Consider the following 15513-nt stretch of genomic DNA (forward strand, 5'->3'; position numbering starts at 1 on the left):
GAAAAAATAATTAGTGTAGAGGGGAATTGAAAGTTACTCTATTGAAATTTTCAGCACTAGTTCAGTGCCTGCAGCACAAAAGCACATCATGAATTAAAAGCCCATCTTATTAATTAAACAAAATAAAAACTTCAATTCGTCGTGTTAAATTTTGAACCAACCATGTTTGAAAGCAAAATAGCAAGGTACTGAAAATATTTAATGCATACCAGTATGGTACCCGTGTTTTCGTTAGGCTGATGAAGAGACATAACACTGATGTTATTACACATATTTTAAATTTATTAAGATGATTTGCATTAATAATATTTCTACCATCCGTACCGCCATGCCGAGCTCGAGCTCGGCATCACAGCGCGGAGTGATTTCGGAAACGTGTCAGGCAGCGCCAGCCCGACATCCAAGTAGATCATAACTGATCTCAGGCCCAAGGTCCAATGAAACCCTAATTCATACAAAGATATGTGCATTACTTATACGAGACTCATACATCCACAAATATTAACTTTAGCATCGAAATCTCTTTTACAGGTATCACCCCCGCCTTGAAATAGCAATCGTACCCAGCGAAGGAGGGGCCCACCGATCTTACTCAGCAGATCGTCCCTACGACTGATCTCCGGTAAGAACATTTGGTGCCACTGAGGAGCCGATCAAGACAGCTCTTATCGGCCACGCTTATGGTTTTCACCCGAAGCCAAAGTAGACGAGCAACAGACAACGTAGATTGCCCGACAAACATGGACAACGAGGCAGCATTGAGAAGACTGATCGAGCAGGTCAAACAGATGCGGCAGCAGCACGCCATCGACTTGCAAAGTATTCGTGCCAAGCACGAAACTGACTTGGCAACGCTGCACACCGTGAACGAGATTGACCTAGCAGTGCTACGCGTCGAGAATGAGCGTATTCGTGCCCAGATTCCTCGGCGCCCTCCTGATCAACCCCCTCAGCCGAGTAACCAACACGAGGAAAAGGGGCACTCAATTTCTCAACCGTCGACTACACCTAGGGCACCGACTCCCAGGCCTGCCACACATCGGTCGCACGCACCAACGAATAGGTCGGCCCATGAAGTCAGCAATGCTCCTGCCCAAGCTCTTGGAAATCGGGCGAGCATTCGTCGCCATCCTTTTGTAGACGGCATCATGGAGACGCCTCTGCCTTTTGGCTGGAAGCCCCTCCACATCGACCGCTACTACAACATGACGGATCTGGACGAGCACATCGACCTATACATTACGCAGGTAAACCTTTACACTAACGAAGATGCTATTCTGTGTAGGGTTTTTCTGACCTCGCTCAAGGGAGATGCACTCAATTGGTACACCCAAATACCGGCTGAGTCGATTGACAACTTCGACACTCTGGTAAGGCGATTCACGGCGCAGTATGTCACGAGTCAGCCTCACCATGTCACATCAGCTGCCTTGGCCAGTCTCAGGCAGGGCGACGACGAATCACTGAGGGCGTTCATGGCGCGCTTCGCCAGCATCTCGGTCAAGATTCGAAATTTGCACCCCGAGGTCGCCCTACACGCCATGCTCATGGCGCTCAAGCCTGAACCTTTCGTGGACAGCCTGTATCGACAAGCTCCCGTTGATATGGATGAACTCCATGCCCGAGCTGCAGGGTACATACAGATGGAAGAGCACTCTGCTTTTCGTGACCAGGTTCGTGGAAAATCACAAGTAAAGTAGGACCACGATCACAAAGACAAGATGAAGGTTACCAATGACAACCAATTCAAGAAGGCTGCTAGGGCAAACAAAGGGGGGAGGTACGACTTTTACACCCCCCTGAATGCGCCCCGAGTACACATCCTGGAGGAGGCCAGCAACAACAATCTGCTCACCCTGCCACCACCCGGACACAGCCCCAACAGTGCGGACAAATCCAAGTACTGTCGGTACCACAGGAATCATGGTCACACAACCGAGGAATGTCGTACACTCAAGGATCGTATAGAGGAGCTCGTCCAGGCGGGACACCTCGGACAATACGTCCAACGGCAGCAAGGCCACCGAGGAGGCTACAATGGACGAGGACGGGGGCGAGGTCGCGGTTCAGGCACTTGCGCAGACCAACCATCCGGATCCTAACAAAACACTGGTGGCGCGGTACAGGCCGAGGTAAGCCAAGAAACAGGGTCAGCCTCCTTGAGGGGAGTTATCAACACAATTGTAGGTGGCTTTGCAGGGGGAGGCTCTAGCAGCTCGACGCGAAAACGACACTTGCGCAATATTAACAATGTTCATTCCGCTACCTCAGCCCCGCACCAAAGCACACCACCAATAACCTACATCGACGACGACTACACTAGCGTCTGCCCCAACCAGGATGATCCAATGGTCATCGTCGTGGAGATCGCCAACTGGGAGGTTCACAAGACGCTGATCAATCAAGGCAGCTCGGTTGACGTTCTATACTGGCCGACGTTTCTCAGGTTAGACATCCCTTACTCCCTCATCCAACCTCACACAGAACCCCGATTCGGTTTTGCAGGGGAACGAGTTCACACTCGAGGGTATGTAGACCTGCTGACGACCTTCGGAACTTCTCCCGACTCAAGGCGAATCATGGTCCGATACCTCCTCGTGGAAGCCAACACGTCTTACAACATAATCATTGGAAGGCCGACGTTGAACCAACTCGGGGCAGTGGTGTCTACCCCGCACCTCACCATGAAATTCCCAGGGAGTGGTGGTAAGGTCATCTCTGTCAAGGCGAACCAGAAGACAGCTCGGCAATGTTACGCCAAAAGTTTGAAGGTCTCACCATCCGAGGAGCGCCGCAAAAGTGACCCCCTATAGTGACTCATATCGCCCACGTGGACATCGCTGACCTAGATCCGAGGTCGAACTCCCATGAGGAACGACCGAGTCCCTGGATAGTGCACTAAAATAAGCAGGCAGTTAATCCTGGAGTTACGGCAATAGCTTGAAGCCGAAATCTCCAAGAACGCCGACCTCTTTGCATGGTCCAGCGCCGACATGCCAGGTATAGATGCTAACTTTATCTGTCACAGGCTGGCAATTCACAAGGAGGCTAAACCAGTGGCTCAGAGGAAGAGGAAGGTCGGCGAAAAGAGGCGAGAGGCCATCATCACCGAGACGCAAAAGCTACTGAACGCGGGCTTCATCCGCGAGGTCAGATACACCACGTGGCTGGCAAATGTGGTACTAGTGAAGAAGAGCTCGGGGAAGTGGCGCATGTGCGTCGACTACACCGATCTGAACAAAGCATGCCCCAAGGACTCGTATCCCTTACCGAGCATTGACAGACTGGTCAATGGAGCATCCGGGCACACCTTCCTCAACTTTCTCGATGCTTACTCCGGATACAACCAGATCATGATGTACCCACCAGACGAGGTGCACACGTCATTCATCACCGACTACGCCAACTTTTGCTACCAAGTGATGCCATTCGGTCTTAAAAATGCAAGGGCCACTAACCAGCGGCTGATGGACAATATTTTCCACCAACAGATTGGGCGGAACATGGAGGTTTACGTCGACGACATGGTGGTCAAAACCACTTCGGCCGAAGGTCATGCTGCCGACCTGGCCGAGGTATTCAGCCAGATCAGAAAACACAACATGCGCCTCAACCCAGAGAAGTGCGTCTTCGGCATCCAGGGAGGTAAATTCCTTGGTTTCATGATCACTAGCAGGGGGATTGAGGCCAACCCGGAGAAGTGCAAAGTCATAATCCAGATGCAAAGCCCTCAGACTGTGAAAGAAGTCCAACACCTGGCGGGAAGGTTAGTTTCCCTCTCCTGTTTTATCCCCACGTTAGCGGAGAAGGCATGGCCCATCTTCACCCTACTGCGAAAGCCAAAGAACTTCGAGTGGACGAACCAATGTGAAGAAGCTTTCAAGAGCTTCAAAGTCTTCCTCACAACTCCACCAGTCCTCTAGAGGCCGGATCATCGCGCCGACCTCCTCCTCTACTTGGCCGTGGCAAAAAGCACAATCAGCGCGGTCATAGTCCAAGAGAACTAGAAGGTGCAAATGCCGATCTACTTCATCAGCCGAGTCCTTCAAGACACGGAGAGGCAGTATCAAATGATTGAGAAGCTCGCGCTGGTGCTTGTCACCGCAGGTCGACATCTCTGACCCTACTTTTAGAGTCACCAGGTGGTCGTCAAAACTAACTACCCGATTAGGAAAATCCTAAGGAAGCTGGAGCTCGCTGGACGGATGATAGCTTGGTCAGTAGAACTGTCCAAATTCGGTATCAAGTATGAAAGTCGCGGCCCCCTCAAAGCCCAATGCTTGGTAGATTTTGTGGCCGAACTGAGTCCAACATCAGCTGACGAACAACAGGTATGGACTTTACATGTTGACGGGTCCTCCAATTCTAAAGGTGGTGGTGCAGGTATTATTTTGGAAGGACCAAATCGGGTCACCTTGGAGCAATCCCTCAAGTTTAGCTTCAAAGTGAGAAACAACCAAGCGGAATACGAAGCGCTTCTCGCAGGGCTAAGGTTGGCTCACGACCTTAGAGCGCAGAGAGTGAGTTGCAACAACAACTCAAAGCTCATGGTAGAACAGCTCAGCGGGGCATACCAGACCAAAGACACCCTTCTACAAAGGTACTTCCATGTAGCATCACAGAAGATCTCGTCCTTCGACGAGTTCACCATACATCATGTACCACGAGAAAAAAATGCCAGAGCTGACCTCCTGTCAAAGCTCACCAGTACCAAATGCCCTGGACAACATCGAACCATCATCCAGGAGACCCTGCATTCACCTAGCTTAGACGACAAGGTCGTCAACACCAGTAACAGTAGAGACCACGGATGGATGACAGGTATTTGGAATTACTTAAAGGAGGGAACTTTGCCCGAGGACAAAGATGAAGCTTGGAAGATAAGGGTAAGGTCAGCTAAGTTCGTCATTGTCGGAGATGAACTGTTCAAACGCGGCATCTCCGCCCCATTGCTCAAATGCCTAACCGAGCCGCAAGCTACGTATGTCATCGAGGAGATACATCGAGGGATATGCGGTATACACTCCGGAGCACGCTCAATGGCGACTAGGGTACTCCGAGCTGGATACTATTGGCTCACATTGAAGTCGGACTGCCAAACCTACGTACAAAGATGCAAGAAATGCCAGCAGTTCGGCAATACATATCGACAACCGCCCGCAGCTCTTCACCAGATGATGTCATCGTGGCCTTTTTCCCAGTGGGGAATGGACATCCTCGGACCATTTCCCCCCGCAAAGGGTCAGTTCAAATTCCTCCTAGTGGCAATCGACTACTTCACCAAGTGGATTGAGGCATGCCCACTCGCCAAGATCACCACTGAGAACGTACAAAAGTTCACCTGGAAGAGCATCGTATGTAGGTTTGGCATCCCACATTCACTTGTTACCGATAATGGCCGACAGTTCATCGCGTAGAGCTTCGAAGACTTCCTCCGCAAGCTCGGTGTCAAACACCTCCCGACCTCGGTGGAGCACCCCCAAACCAATGGCCAGGCCGAAGCTGCAAAAAAAGTGATCCTCCGAGAACTCAAGAAGCGGCTGGGAAGCGCCAAAGGACGCTGGGCCGACGAGCTCCCCAACATCCTCTGGGCGTACCATTGCACCCCCCCAATCAACGACGCAGGAAATGCCTTACAAGCTAACTTATGGAGCTGACGCCATGATCTAGTGGAAATCGGAGAGGCCTGGAAATCGGAGAGGCGTCTCATCGATGCCAAGTTTTCGACAACAAGCAGAATGCTCAGGAAATAGCAAGCGACCTTAACCTGATTGATGAGCTCAGAGACGAAGCTCGGATTCATGAAGAGGCCTGCAAGCTTCGAGCCTCCAGGAGGTACAACACGCGAGTCTGACCTCGGTCATTCAGGGCTGGCGACTTGGTCTGGCGACTATTAGGAGACGCCCGCAGAGATTCGTCAGAAGGGAAGCTAGCACCTAACTGGGATGGCCCATTCCGAGTCACAGAAAACTTAGAAAATGGGGCGTACCGTCTAGAAGAGCTCAACGGCAAAGTCATCCCAAGAACTTGGAATGCCACGCATCTCAAGTTCTACTTTAGTTGAAATTGTACGAATGAGCTGTGCACTCTTTTTCTGCCTTAGTCTTTTGTCCAAAAAAATAGAAAAATAGGTTTTGGCTGAGAAGGTTTTTAACGAGGCACACCCACAACATTAATAAAATGACTCATTCTTTTTCTATTCATAGTTTCTTAACTCTACATCATTTTACCATAAGATGCTTTGTGCTAAGCCGAGGTCGAGTTCGAACCTTGGTACGATTCATTTTACTCTAAGCCGAGGTCGAGTTCGAACCTTGGCACGATTCATTCTACTCTAAGCCAAGGTCGAGTTCGAACCTTGGTACGATTTATTTTACCTTAAGCCAACGTTGAGTTTGAACCGTGGTACGATTTATTTTACCTTAAGCCAAGGTCGAGTTCGAACCTTGGTACATTTTATTTTACCTTAAGCCAAGGTCGAGTTCGAACCTTGGTACGATTTATTTTACCTTAAGCCAAGGTCGAGTTCGAACCTTCGTACGATTTATTTTTCCTTAAGCCAAGGTCAAGTTCGAAACTCGGTACGATTTATCTTACCTTTAGCCAAGGTCGAGTTCGAACCTTGGTACGATTTATTTTACCTTAAGCTGAGGTCGAGTACGAACCTTGGTACGATTTATCTTACCTTAGGCCGAGGTCGAGTTCGAACCTCAGTACAAATTATCTTACGTTGAGGTCGAATCCGAACCTTGAGGTCAAAATTCCATCCAGGGTCGAATTCGAACCTTGATGCAAATTATTCTATCTCAAGCTCAGGTTGAGTTCGAACTTGGTATAAATCGCTCTATTTTACCCGAAGTCGAGTTCGAACCTCGGAGCGAATTATCCTACCCTATGCTGAGGTCAAACTCGAACACTGGTGCAAATCACTTTAAACTAAGCCAAAGTTTAAAAGTGTTTCCAAACCACAAAAAAAAACAGGCACAAATTAAGCCTAAAACATGAGCGCAACACAAAAGGACACAATAGAACCATTGAAAGCGCGAAATGAAAACCATAGATGAACAAAGCAAATTATATACACAAGTCTGGAAAATACAAAATGTTCCCAAAATAAAGTGCGAAAAATAAGCTAAATTCTTACAGAATCAGCCTAGCCCGAGGCATTATCGCTCGAGCTGTCTGGGAGGTCGTCTTCCCTTACCAGCCTCCCGAAGCGCACCTTTTTTTCCACATGCATAGCAGAGAGGTCGACTCATGGAGCAAGCAACCTCGCCTGACGAGCTGCCTTGACGAAGCCCCTCTTATGCTCGACCAAGACAGCTCGCTCAGTTTCAGCAAGCTTCCTCTCCAGCTCCGCCTTCACTGCGATCATTTTGTCAAGGTCCACCCTCAAAGTGGCGGTCTCCTCCTCCTTGCCACTAAGAAGCACCTCATCACAGAGACGCCTCTCAGCAGCTTCCCCCAGGTTGGCCTTCAACGCCGAGACCTCATCTTCAAGAGAGCGCACTCGATTCCGGGAGAAGGTGGAAAGCTCCTGAAGCTCGCCAACTTGAGCGGCGTAGCCTTCATTAGCCCTCAAGGCGATCTCCAAAGATTTCTGAACCCTCACGAGATCTCTCCTCGTGGCTTGAAGCTCGGCCTCGTTCTGCGTTATGGCCTCGTCAAAAGCAGCTCCCAAGGTCTTGTTCTCCTCCTCCAAAGGCTGGACTCGGGTCTTAGCCCTCTCGAGGTCCCCCTGCAGCTTCGCCCACCTATGCTTCCAGTGGTCTACAATGGCAAGCGACCGCTGCAGGAAGACCTTGGCAGAATTGAAACTCTCTACTGCCTCGACATTCTCAAACATAGCCTAATCAGCCGGGCGTAGCGAACCCTTGGGGTAGAAGGTCTCTGCGGTCACCCCCGCACTCCACAATGAGTCTATATCAAAGGAGGCGCTCACGTGATCCAACCGTGATAGAGGGCGGTCCTTCTCAAAGCGTTGGGCGAGGTACATGCTCTTGGGGGCCCCCTTTGAAGGGCGAGATGACAGCACAGTGGCTGCTGGGGCAGGTGTTGGGACCTCGGAGCTCAGCCCCTCTCGGCGAACCTCGGTGGGAGTTGGGGCAGAGGCCGCCCGCGCAGCAGTAGGGGCGTTCGGCCCTGGCACCTCTAAGCTCAGCGCCACACGGGCCTTGGCGGCATTTGGCCCAGGCCCTGGGGCCATTTGCTCCTCCCCATTATGCTTGCAAGAACAAAAGCTCAGTACATCAGTAAAAGAAACTCTTACAAACCCTAATAGCAAAGAACAACGAGGTACTCACTCTCTAGACCCCTTTCCTTGTACGCCGAGTTAGCAAGTGACAAGACGAGCTTGCAATCCAAGGGACGAGGAAGTGCTTCTAGGTCTTTAATGGCAGCAACATTCGAGGCCGTCAATTGCAGGTTGGCCGACCCGTTAAACCTGGCCGAAGCCTTCCGCCAGTAAAGAGGGAATCTCGGCAACCCGCCGAAGTGGAACACCTAATCTTTTAGCAGGTCGACCTCCCTAAGCGCCACCTGGAAGAACTCTTGTTTAAAATTTTTGTAAGATTGGGAGTAGAGAGAAAATAATCCCCCAGCCTTACTACCGTTCAAAGAAACCCAACCATAAGGAGGTACACCCAGTTTCAGTTGGTAGAAATAAAGAAAAATAGGGAGAGATACCCTTATCCCTAGGGTCGAGCACAGGACCTGGAAAGCCCTCAAAAAACCCCAACTATTGGGGTGCAACTAGCAAGGAGCCGAGTTGATAAAATTTAAAAAATCACACTCAAATTGGGTAAAGGGAAGGCATACGCCTAAATCCCTGAAGAAACACTAGTACATGTAAAAGATGGGAGGGTCAGAGGTACCCCCCATATATACACGCTCACCGGGCTGACAGGGTTCAAGCCGAATAAGCTTATAAATGGATGGTTCACATATCCTATGCGATTTCCACATCGCATTAGTCTCCATGAATGACTTAAAGACGCTCTGGAATTCCCTGACATCACCCTTGACCTATTCGTAGCCAGGGATGACGAGGAAGGGTTCCTTAGGCTAGTTCCCCCCCTTTTTCTTTTCGCGGTGGCCACCGCCTTGCCGCTCGCCTTGCCTTTACCCTTGGCTGGCGCGGAAGGAGCGACATCACTGTTACCAGCCATCAAGAAGATGAAAAGATTTGGGAAGAAGGAGAAGATTGAGAAATCGAAGTACCTGGTACTCCTTTGACAAACGAAAGAACATAAACGAGAGGATGGGAACTCGGTTGCCGGAGAGGGGGACGGAGGAGGACGGAGACAAAGAAAGCGAAAACGGAGATGGTGGAAACAGAAGTGCAGAAATCGGCGTGCACAGGAAGCCAAAGAAAAGAGAGAACGAAAAAAAAGTAAAGTGAAAAGGGTAAAGGGCACGAGAGAGAGAAAAGGGTTTTCCAAAATTCAAATGGCCACGACACGTGCCAGCTGGGGAGCGTAACTGATGACACATTTAATGAGCCTCATTATGATGGGCACGACCATCATTGCATAACCGTCACTTCCCATTAACACGCCGCCCATGCGTTATTGTAGCAACCTCAGTCACCACGGGACAACAAAATAAATTTTTGAGAGATATGGAGTCGCCACCAATGTTTATTTATATGGAAAAAACATTGAAAAAAAAACATTAAAGAAAAATGGTCTACGAAATCAGATTTTTGAGTTCGGGAGTCGATTACGTGTAAGGAAGGTATTAGCACCTTACAACGTCCATCGTAAAGACGGTTACCTCTAATTAATCAAGCAAACTATTATAACTTTTAAAATATTTATCTCACCCCAAATTAATAGGAATTAACGATGATAATCACATATATTTTATTCAACAAGTGCGGTTAAAGTTGTTTATTATTATTATTACTGAGATAATATTATTATTTTTATTTTTAGGCTTGACAGGAATAATTTCCTGGTCCTATGTATCTCCATATGTAACGAAGAATTAGAGTCACGTAGTTCTTGAAAGAAATAGTTTTTTAATTAAATTCCTCTTTTTAGTTTAATTTGGGGCTTTTGGGCTGTCTCAGCTCATACAACCTAAAATTGACAAAGGTGTACACCAAAATCAATTTATTTAATTATTTAACTTTGATTAATCATGATTATTATAATTTTTGTGGTAAAATAAAAAAATTAATTGTTTTGTAATAAATTATGTTACAATGTTTTTTAATATTTAGCAAAAATTCTATAATGATATTTTTAATGGTAAGAATTATACGTTTGAATTGATTTAGAAGAGAGTTATAAGATAATAAGTTGTCACAACTTGTATCCTTGCCTTCTAAGATTAAGAGAATGTCACATTCAAATAATCTTTTTGTCAAATATTACTTGAATTATTTTATTGATAAAATATAAAACTTCCTTTTAAATTGAACTTATAATTCGTAATGTGTTTCATTTAAAAGATCTCGAGATTACAAATTATAATTATATGTTTTTAGGCAATTTAGGGAACAAAAAGACGTCACATCTATTTGACCATTTTCCACTAGAAAATTCTTATTGTAGTATTGTTTAGATTTTAAATCATAAATACTTAAGTTTAATATTTGAAGTATTTTTTTCTAATTTTTAGAACAATCAAGTTGTCACAACTTGTGCTCTAAAATTTTGAGAGGTAAAAAAATGTTACGTTTAACCAAACTGTTTCTCTTATTTTACTATTAAAAGAAATTATATATTATTATTAATAACTATTTTAATTAAGACACAAAAGTTTGATTTCATTCTATTATTATTAGATGAGAACTTTGATTCCAAATGATTTCATTGATATTTTTTTTATCCTTATTTCAATGCGGAATTACGTGGTTATTATTTGATTCATATTCGGTAAGTCTACGATTCATTCCTATATTAATCTAACTTTCGTTAGTTTTGCACAAAAAAATATAATAATAAAAGGCATGAACATATATTCTATCCAAGATAAAAAACAAAACCACATGCACCAGGATTACGTGGCCTATGGAAGTGTGATATATCCAAGAAAGAAAGAAAAGGTCATGGTCTTGGTGACACGTGATACTGAGGTCGACTTTATGCATGGATGAGGCGAATAATATAACAACACATTAAGTGGAAATACTCACAGTACAAATGAAACGAAAGTGTGAGCAATAAAAGATAGAAGTTGCGGGCCTGAGGCAAAGATGGAAAAAATGTGCCTTACCAACTCTTTTGCTTACGCAGCGGTTTCGTGTTTGTGGTGTTGATTAAAAGAAAAAATCTGGTTCGGGTGATTTGGTGGCAGGCACAAGTACTACTAATGCTGGAATGAAGATGCAATGCTAGGTAGGAGTGGCTGCTAACTCGAGCTCTGGGACTGCGTGAGCCATGGTGGATTCAAGGAAGATCAAAGTTTAATGTATGTGATCCAGATCTTCCGGTGGGTACTCTTTGTGTGTGAAAGGTGCCTAGTTTCAAGCGTGAGGTGTGAATGCTGTCTGTCCAAAAAAAAAGCCCCTCCCTTACAATGCGTTCAGTCTTATATACTGTGAGAGATGAGCTTTCCCGCTCCTCCCCCTTGCAATGTGTAGAATGTTCTTCTATTTTTGTCCTTTTTCTTTCTTCATTTTTTTTTATTCGTAGGGGATATGATTCCTTCAATATAGGTCCGCTAGTAGCTAGACTGAGATTGGTGGCTGATTAGACAGGAATGGGTTGAGAAAGATTTTCGAAGATTTTCTAAAGATTTTCTATTTATTACTTTTTCGATATTTATTTGTTTTATTTTATTTTATTTTATTGTTTTCATATATATACTAAAACTCAGTATTTTTGAAACACTAGATTCATTTATTATTTTTATATTTATCTTAACCTTATTCCTGAGAAAAGAAGAAATAGTATAATGTGATTAATAAAAAATGAAAAATAATAAAAAGAATGAAAAATAAATAAATAAATAAATAAAAAGGGGGACAAAATTGGGTGTTTACAGTTATGGGATCAAGGTGACGGTTATGACACGTGGCAGTGTGACAGACAGGCGTACCGAAGGGTCACGGTTCCTTGCCAAGCTCGGTCTTAGCTCCTCAACCCTCGGTCTTCGGAGCTCGGGGGGCTAGTGTATTATCCATACCGCCATGCCGAGCTCGAGTTCAGCATCATAGCGCGGAGTGACCTCGGACACGCGCCAGGCAACGCCAGCCTGACATCCAAGTAGATCATAACTGATCTCAAGCCCAAGGCCTAATGAAACCCTAATTCACACAAAGGTACGTGCATTACTTATACGAGACTCATACATCCACAAACACTAACTTTAGCATCAGAGTCTCTTTTGTAGGTACCACCCCCGCCTTGGAACAACAATCGTACCCAGCGAAGGAGACTCACCGATCTTACTCAGCAGATCGTCCCTACGACCGATCTCCGATAAGAACAATATTATTGTTTATATAAGTAATTTATTGATTACAAAATGCATAATCATAAAATAAAATTTTGAAATAGATAACATTTAAATATATTTGTAATAATTAGAGTGAAGATCAATTATAGAGTGAGATTTAAAACAAAGTCAAGATATTTCATAACTCTCAATAACTTGAGGAATATAATAACTTGACTTTAATAAATAAAGTTCAACACTACTAATTAATATATATATATATATATATATATATATATATATATATATATATATATATATATATATATATAAGAGATATGTAAATTGGGGCATGTAAATACACGATAAAAGGTTACATGAGATATCTAACCAAAAAAAAAAATGAAATCCAATTGAAGAATATACTTAACATAATATGGAAATATCAAGGAAAGTATGATTCATAATATGAGCTATATTAGTGTAAAAAAAATGAGCTATATACAATGCAGGTAATTTATTACATACTAGGTTAATATTTAACATAATGAATTTAATAACCTAAATTAGTTATTAATAACTTCATTAATTCTAATTCATTTGATTTTCATCATTTATTCAATTAACTAGATTGTAATGTGTTTCAAATATGACAACTGGAAAACTAATATTTATCAATCAAGATTTAAAACAAACCATTTTTTTTTGTTGCTAATATGAGAATCATTACTCTGTCAGCAAGTAGGGATAGATTTGTTATATTATATCTTGAGAATTTTTATATTAAAGTTACATTTTCATGATACCTTAAATTTTAATATTAGGTGAATTTTTATTATTTTTATCATTAAAATGATTGAAGAGATGACCCTCTCATGATTTTATGATTATTGGATATAGAGTTAATGAAATGTTAGAGATTCTTAAATCAAGTACTATCGTTCATTTAATAGTAGGTCGAAACTCAATAATGTCTAATTTGATTCACAATTTTATTTGTAAAACTGAAGTTTAATAATGCTTAATTTCTTTTAATATAAATAAAAAATTAGAGAAAAAAAAGTGAGAAAATGTGCAATAAGATAAAAAAGAAAAAGAAAAACATGATAAAGATAAATTAAAAAAAAATGTTATATGAGTAGTATAACTTTGTTTTCAAACAATCCAAGTTAGTTGCATAGTGGAAATTTTGATTTTCCATCAATTATTTTCCAATTTACCGAGAAGCCGCTTCCATTCATTAAATTTCATGGCTTTCATTTATTAAAATTAAAGTTTTAATATATATTCATCTTTAATATAAACTTTTATTATGTGAATTGATAAGATAAACTTCTAATTAATTAAAAATAGCATAAAAATTAATTAATAAATTGATTTAAATATGTTTTAAATCCCTTGAATTTGAAGTATGTCTTTTTTTTCTCTCAAATTTAATTTTTTTTGTATTTTTAATTTCTGTAACTTTTTAAAAAATATTATTTTGGTCCATATCATATTTAAAATTTATGTTTTTATTCTTAAAATATAATAATATTATTATTTTAGTCTCTCAATTTAAATGATATTAGCACTTAAAATAATATTTTTAAAATTATAAAAATTAAAAAGATAAGTTTTAAATTTGAGAGATCAAAATAATAATTTTTTATATTTTAATAACTAAAAACACAAATTTTAAATTTATAAAAGTAAAAAAAAAAATACATATCTCAATTTTGAAAGATTAAAAATATAATTAAACTTAAAATAAATTGGCAAAATTATATTTTTGATTTTTCTATTTTTGTCGATCCGTAGTTTTGATCTCTCTATTTTAAAATAGAGTTATTTAACCTCTCTAATTTTAAAAATACAGAACTTTGATCATTTCATCAAATTAGCATCTACTAATCGATAAATTTGTAACGTTTACTCGTATTTAAGTAATATATAACAATTAGGAACATAAAATTTAGAAATAAAAAAATTGGTAAAAATATAAAAATAAGATTTTTATTAATAAAATAAATATCAATCACTCATAAAAATATATACATATGAAAATCTTTTGTTTTCCATTTTTAATTTTTATTTCTATACTGTAACGTAGTGAGGAGATTTTTGAATTTAGTTGACTCTAGAGAGAGAAGAGTATATAAGGGTTTCTCTTAGAAGAGAACTTCATAAGTTCATTCTCAAAAAAACTAGAGAGAAGTTTTAGAGAGAAGGACTCTAGGTCCGTGAGCTACTTTCTTTCTCAAATTTCTCTGGTTGATTCTTCTTCTTCTCTAGATCACTAACTTCTTTTGTCTTCTCTTGGAATTCAGGCTAGGAAACTTGATTATGAAGGATTGAAGCTCGGGAGTCGAGCTCGGAGGAAAGTTTTCTTCTTCACAAATTCTTGGCTGTTTGGAGCCAATCTTCATGTAAGGGAAGCTAGAATGTATGTTGTTTGGTTGCATGAGAGTTTAGGAACTCCATTGATGTATGGAATTCGAGAAGAAGTGTCTGAATTGGGTGATTTCCTCATTTTTGGAGTTTTTGGGAAAAATGGGGTTTTTGACAATTTTTGGTGCATTGATTGGTTGCATGTTGAATTTGAACTCGTTTTTGAGTTGTAAGGAGTCTATATGTTGCATTTCATGGATTGCATGTGGTTGAAGTTGCTGATTTTCAGGTTTTGAAGGAATTTTCGAGGTTTTTGGAGGTTTCTAGTTGAATATGCACCGGGCTCAGTTCTTGGCGTCGGGCATGCATTCATCCGGGGGGCCACCAGTGTTAAATCACGTCGGGCGCAAGGCTAGTCACGTTGGGCGTGGGAGACTCTTTGTGAGTCTCTGTTTGAGATTGCGCCGGACGTGATGTTAATTCGTCGGGCGTGAGTATTTTTGCCTTTAAGTCTTCATGAAAGTTATAGCCTTGGATGTTAGCTTTCCAATGGCGCTGGAATCATCCAAAAAGGAGGTCTAGAACTCTATATATGGTTGTTTTAGTGAAGAGGGGTCAAGTTGCCAGCATTGGTTTTAGCTGTTGCAGTTTTTAGAATTTTTAACAAGATAGATGAAGGAATTAGGACTTGGTGTCTTCATGAGAGTTGTAGGAAATCTTCTTATCTTTCATATGAGATAAGGATGAGAATGATAA

General features: G+C 42.2%; 1 protein-coding gene across 1 annotated transcript; it reads left to right on the forward strand.

Moving 5' to 3' along the window:
- Positions 1–1721: 1721 nt before the first annotated feature.
- LOC145956018 (uncharacterized) lies at positions 1722–3923 on the forward strand. The gene is made up of 4 exons (XM_083071573.1): positions 1722–2070; positions 2188–2771; positions 2940–3214; positions 3284–3923. Exons 1-4 carry the CDS (start codon positions 1722–1724, stop codon positions 3921–3923), a joined length of 1848 nt encoding a protein of 615 aa, XP_082927699.1.
- Positions 3924–15513: the final 11590 nt, after the last annotated feature.

This window comes from Cajanus cajan, chromosome 3 (assembly GCF_000230855.2).
Source record: "Cajanus cajan strain Asha chromosome 3, NIPB_CcT2T_4, whole genome shotgun sequence".
In the NCBI taxonomy this organism is placed as follows: domain Eukaryota; kingdom Viridiplantae; phylum Streptophyta; class Magnoliopsida; order Fabales; family Fabaceae; genus Cajanus; species Cajanus cajan.

What these genes read in the sequence shown, in the direction of transcription:
- LOC145956018 (XM_083071573.1), top strand. Translation starts at nt 1,722, where the DNA reads ATGAAGGTTACCAATGACAACCAATTCAAGAAGGCTGCTAGGGCAAAC. An exon ending in GGGGCGAGGTCGCGGTTCAG is followed by an intron (nt 2,071 to 2,187) that starts GCACTTGCGCAG and finishes ACACAATTGTAG; the next exon opens with GTGGCTTTGCAGGGGGAGGC. An exon ending in GTTACGCCAAAAGTTTGAAG is followed by an intron (nt 2,772 to 2,939) that starts GTCTCACCATCC and finishes TTACGGCAATAG; the next exon opens with CTTGAAGCCGAAATCTCCAA.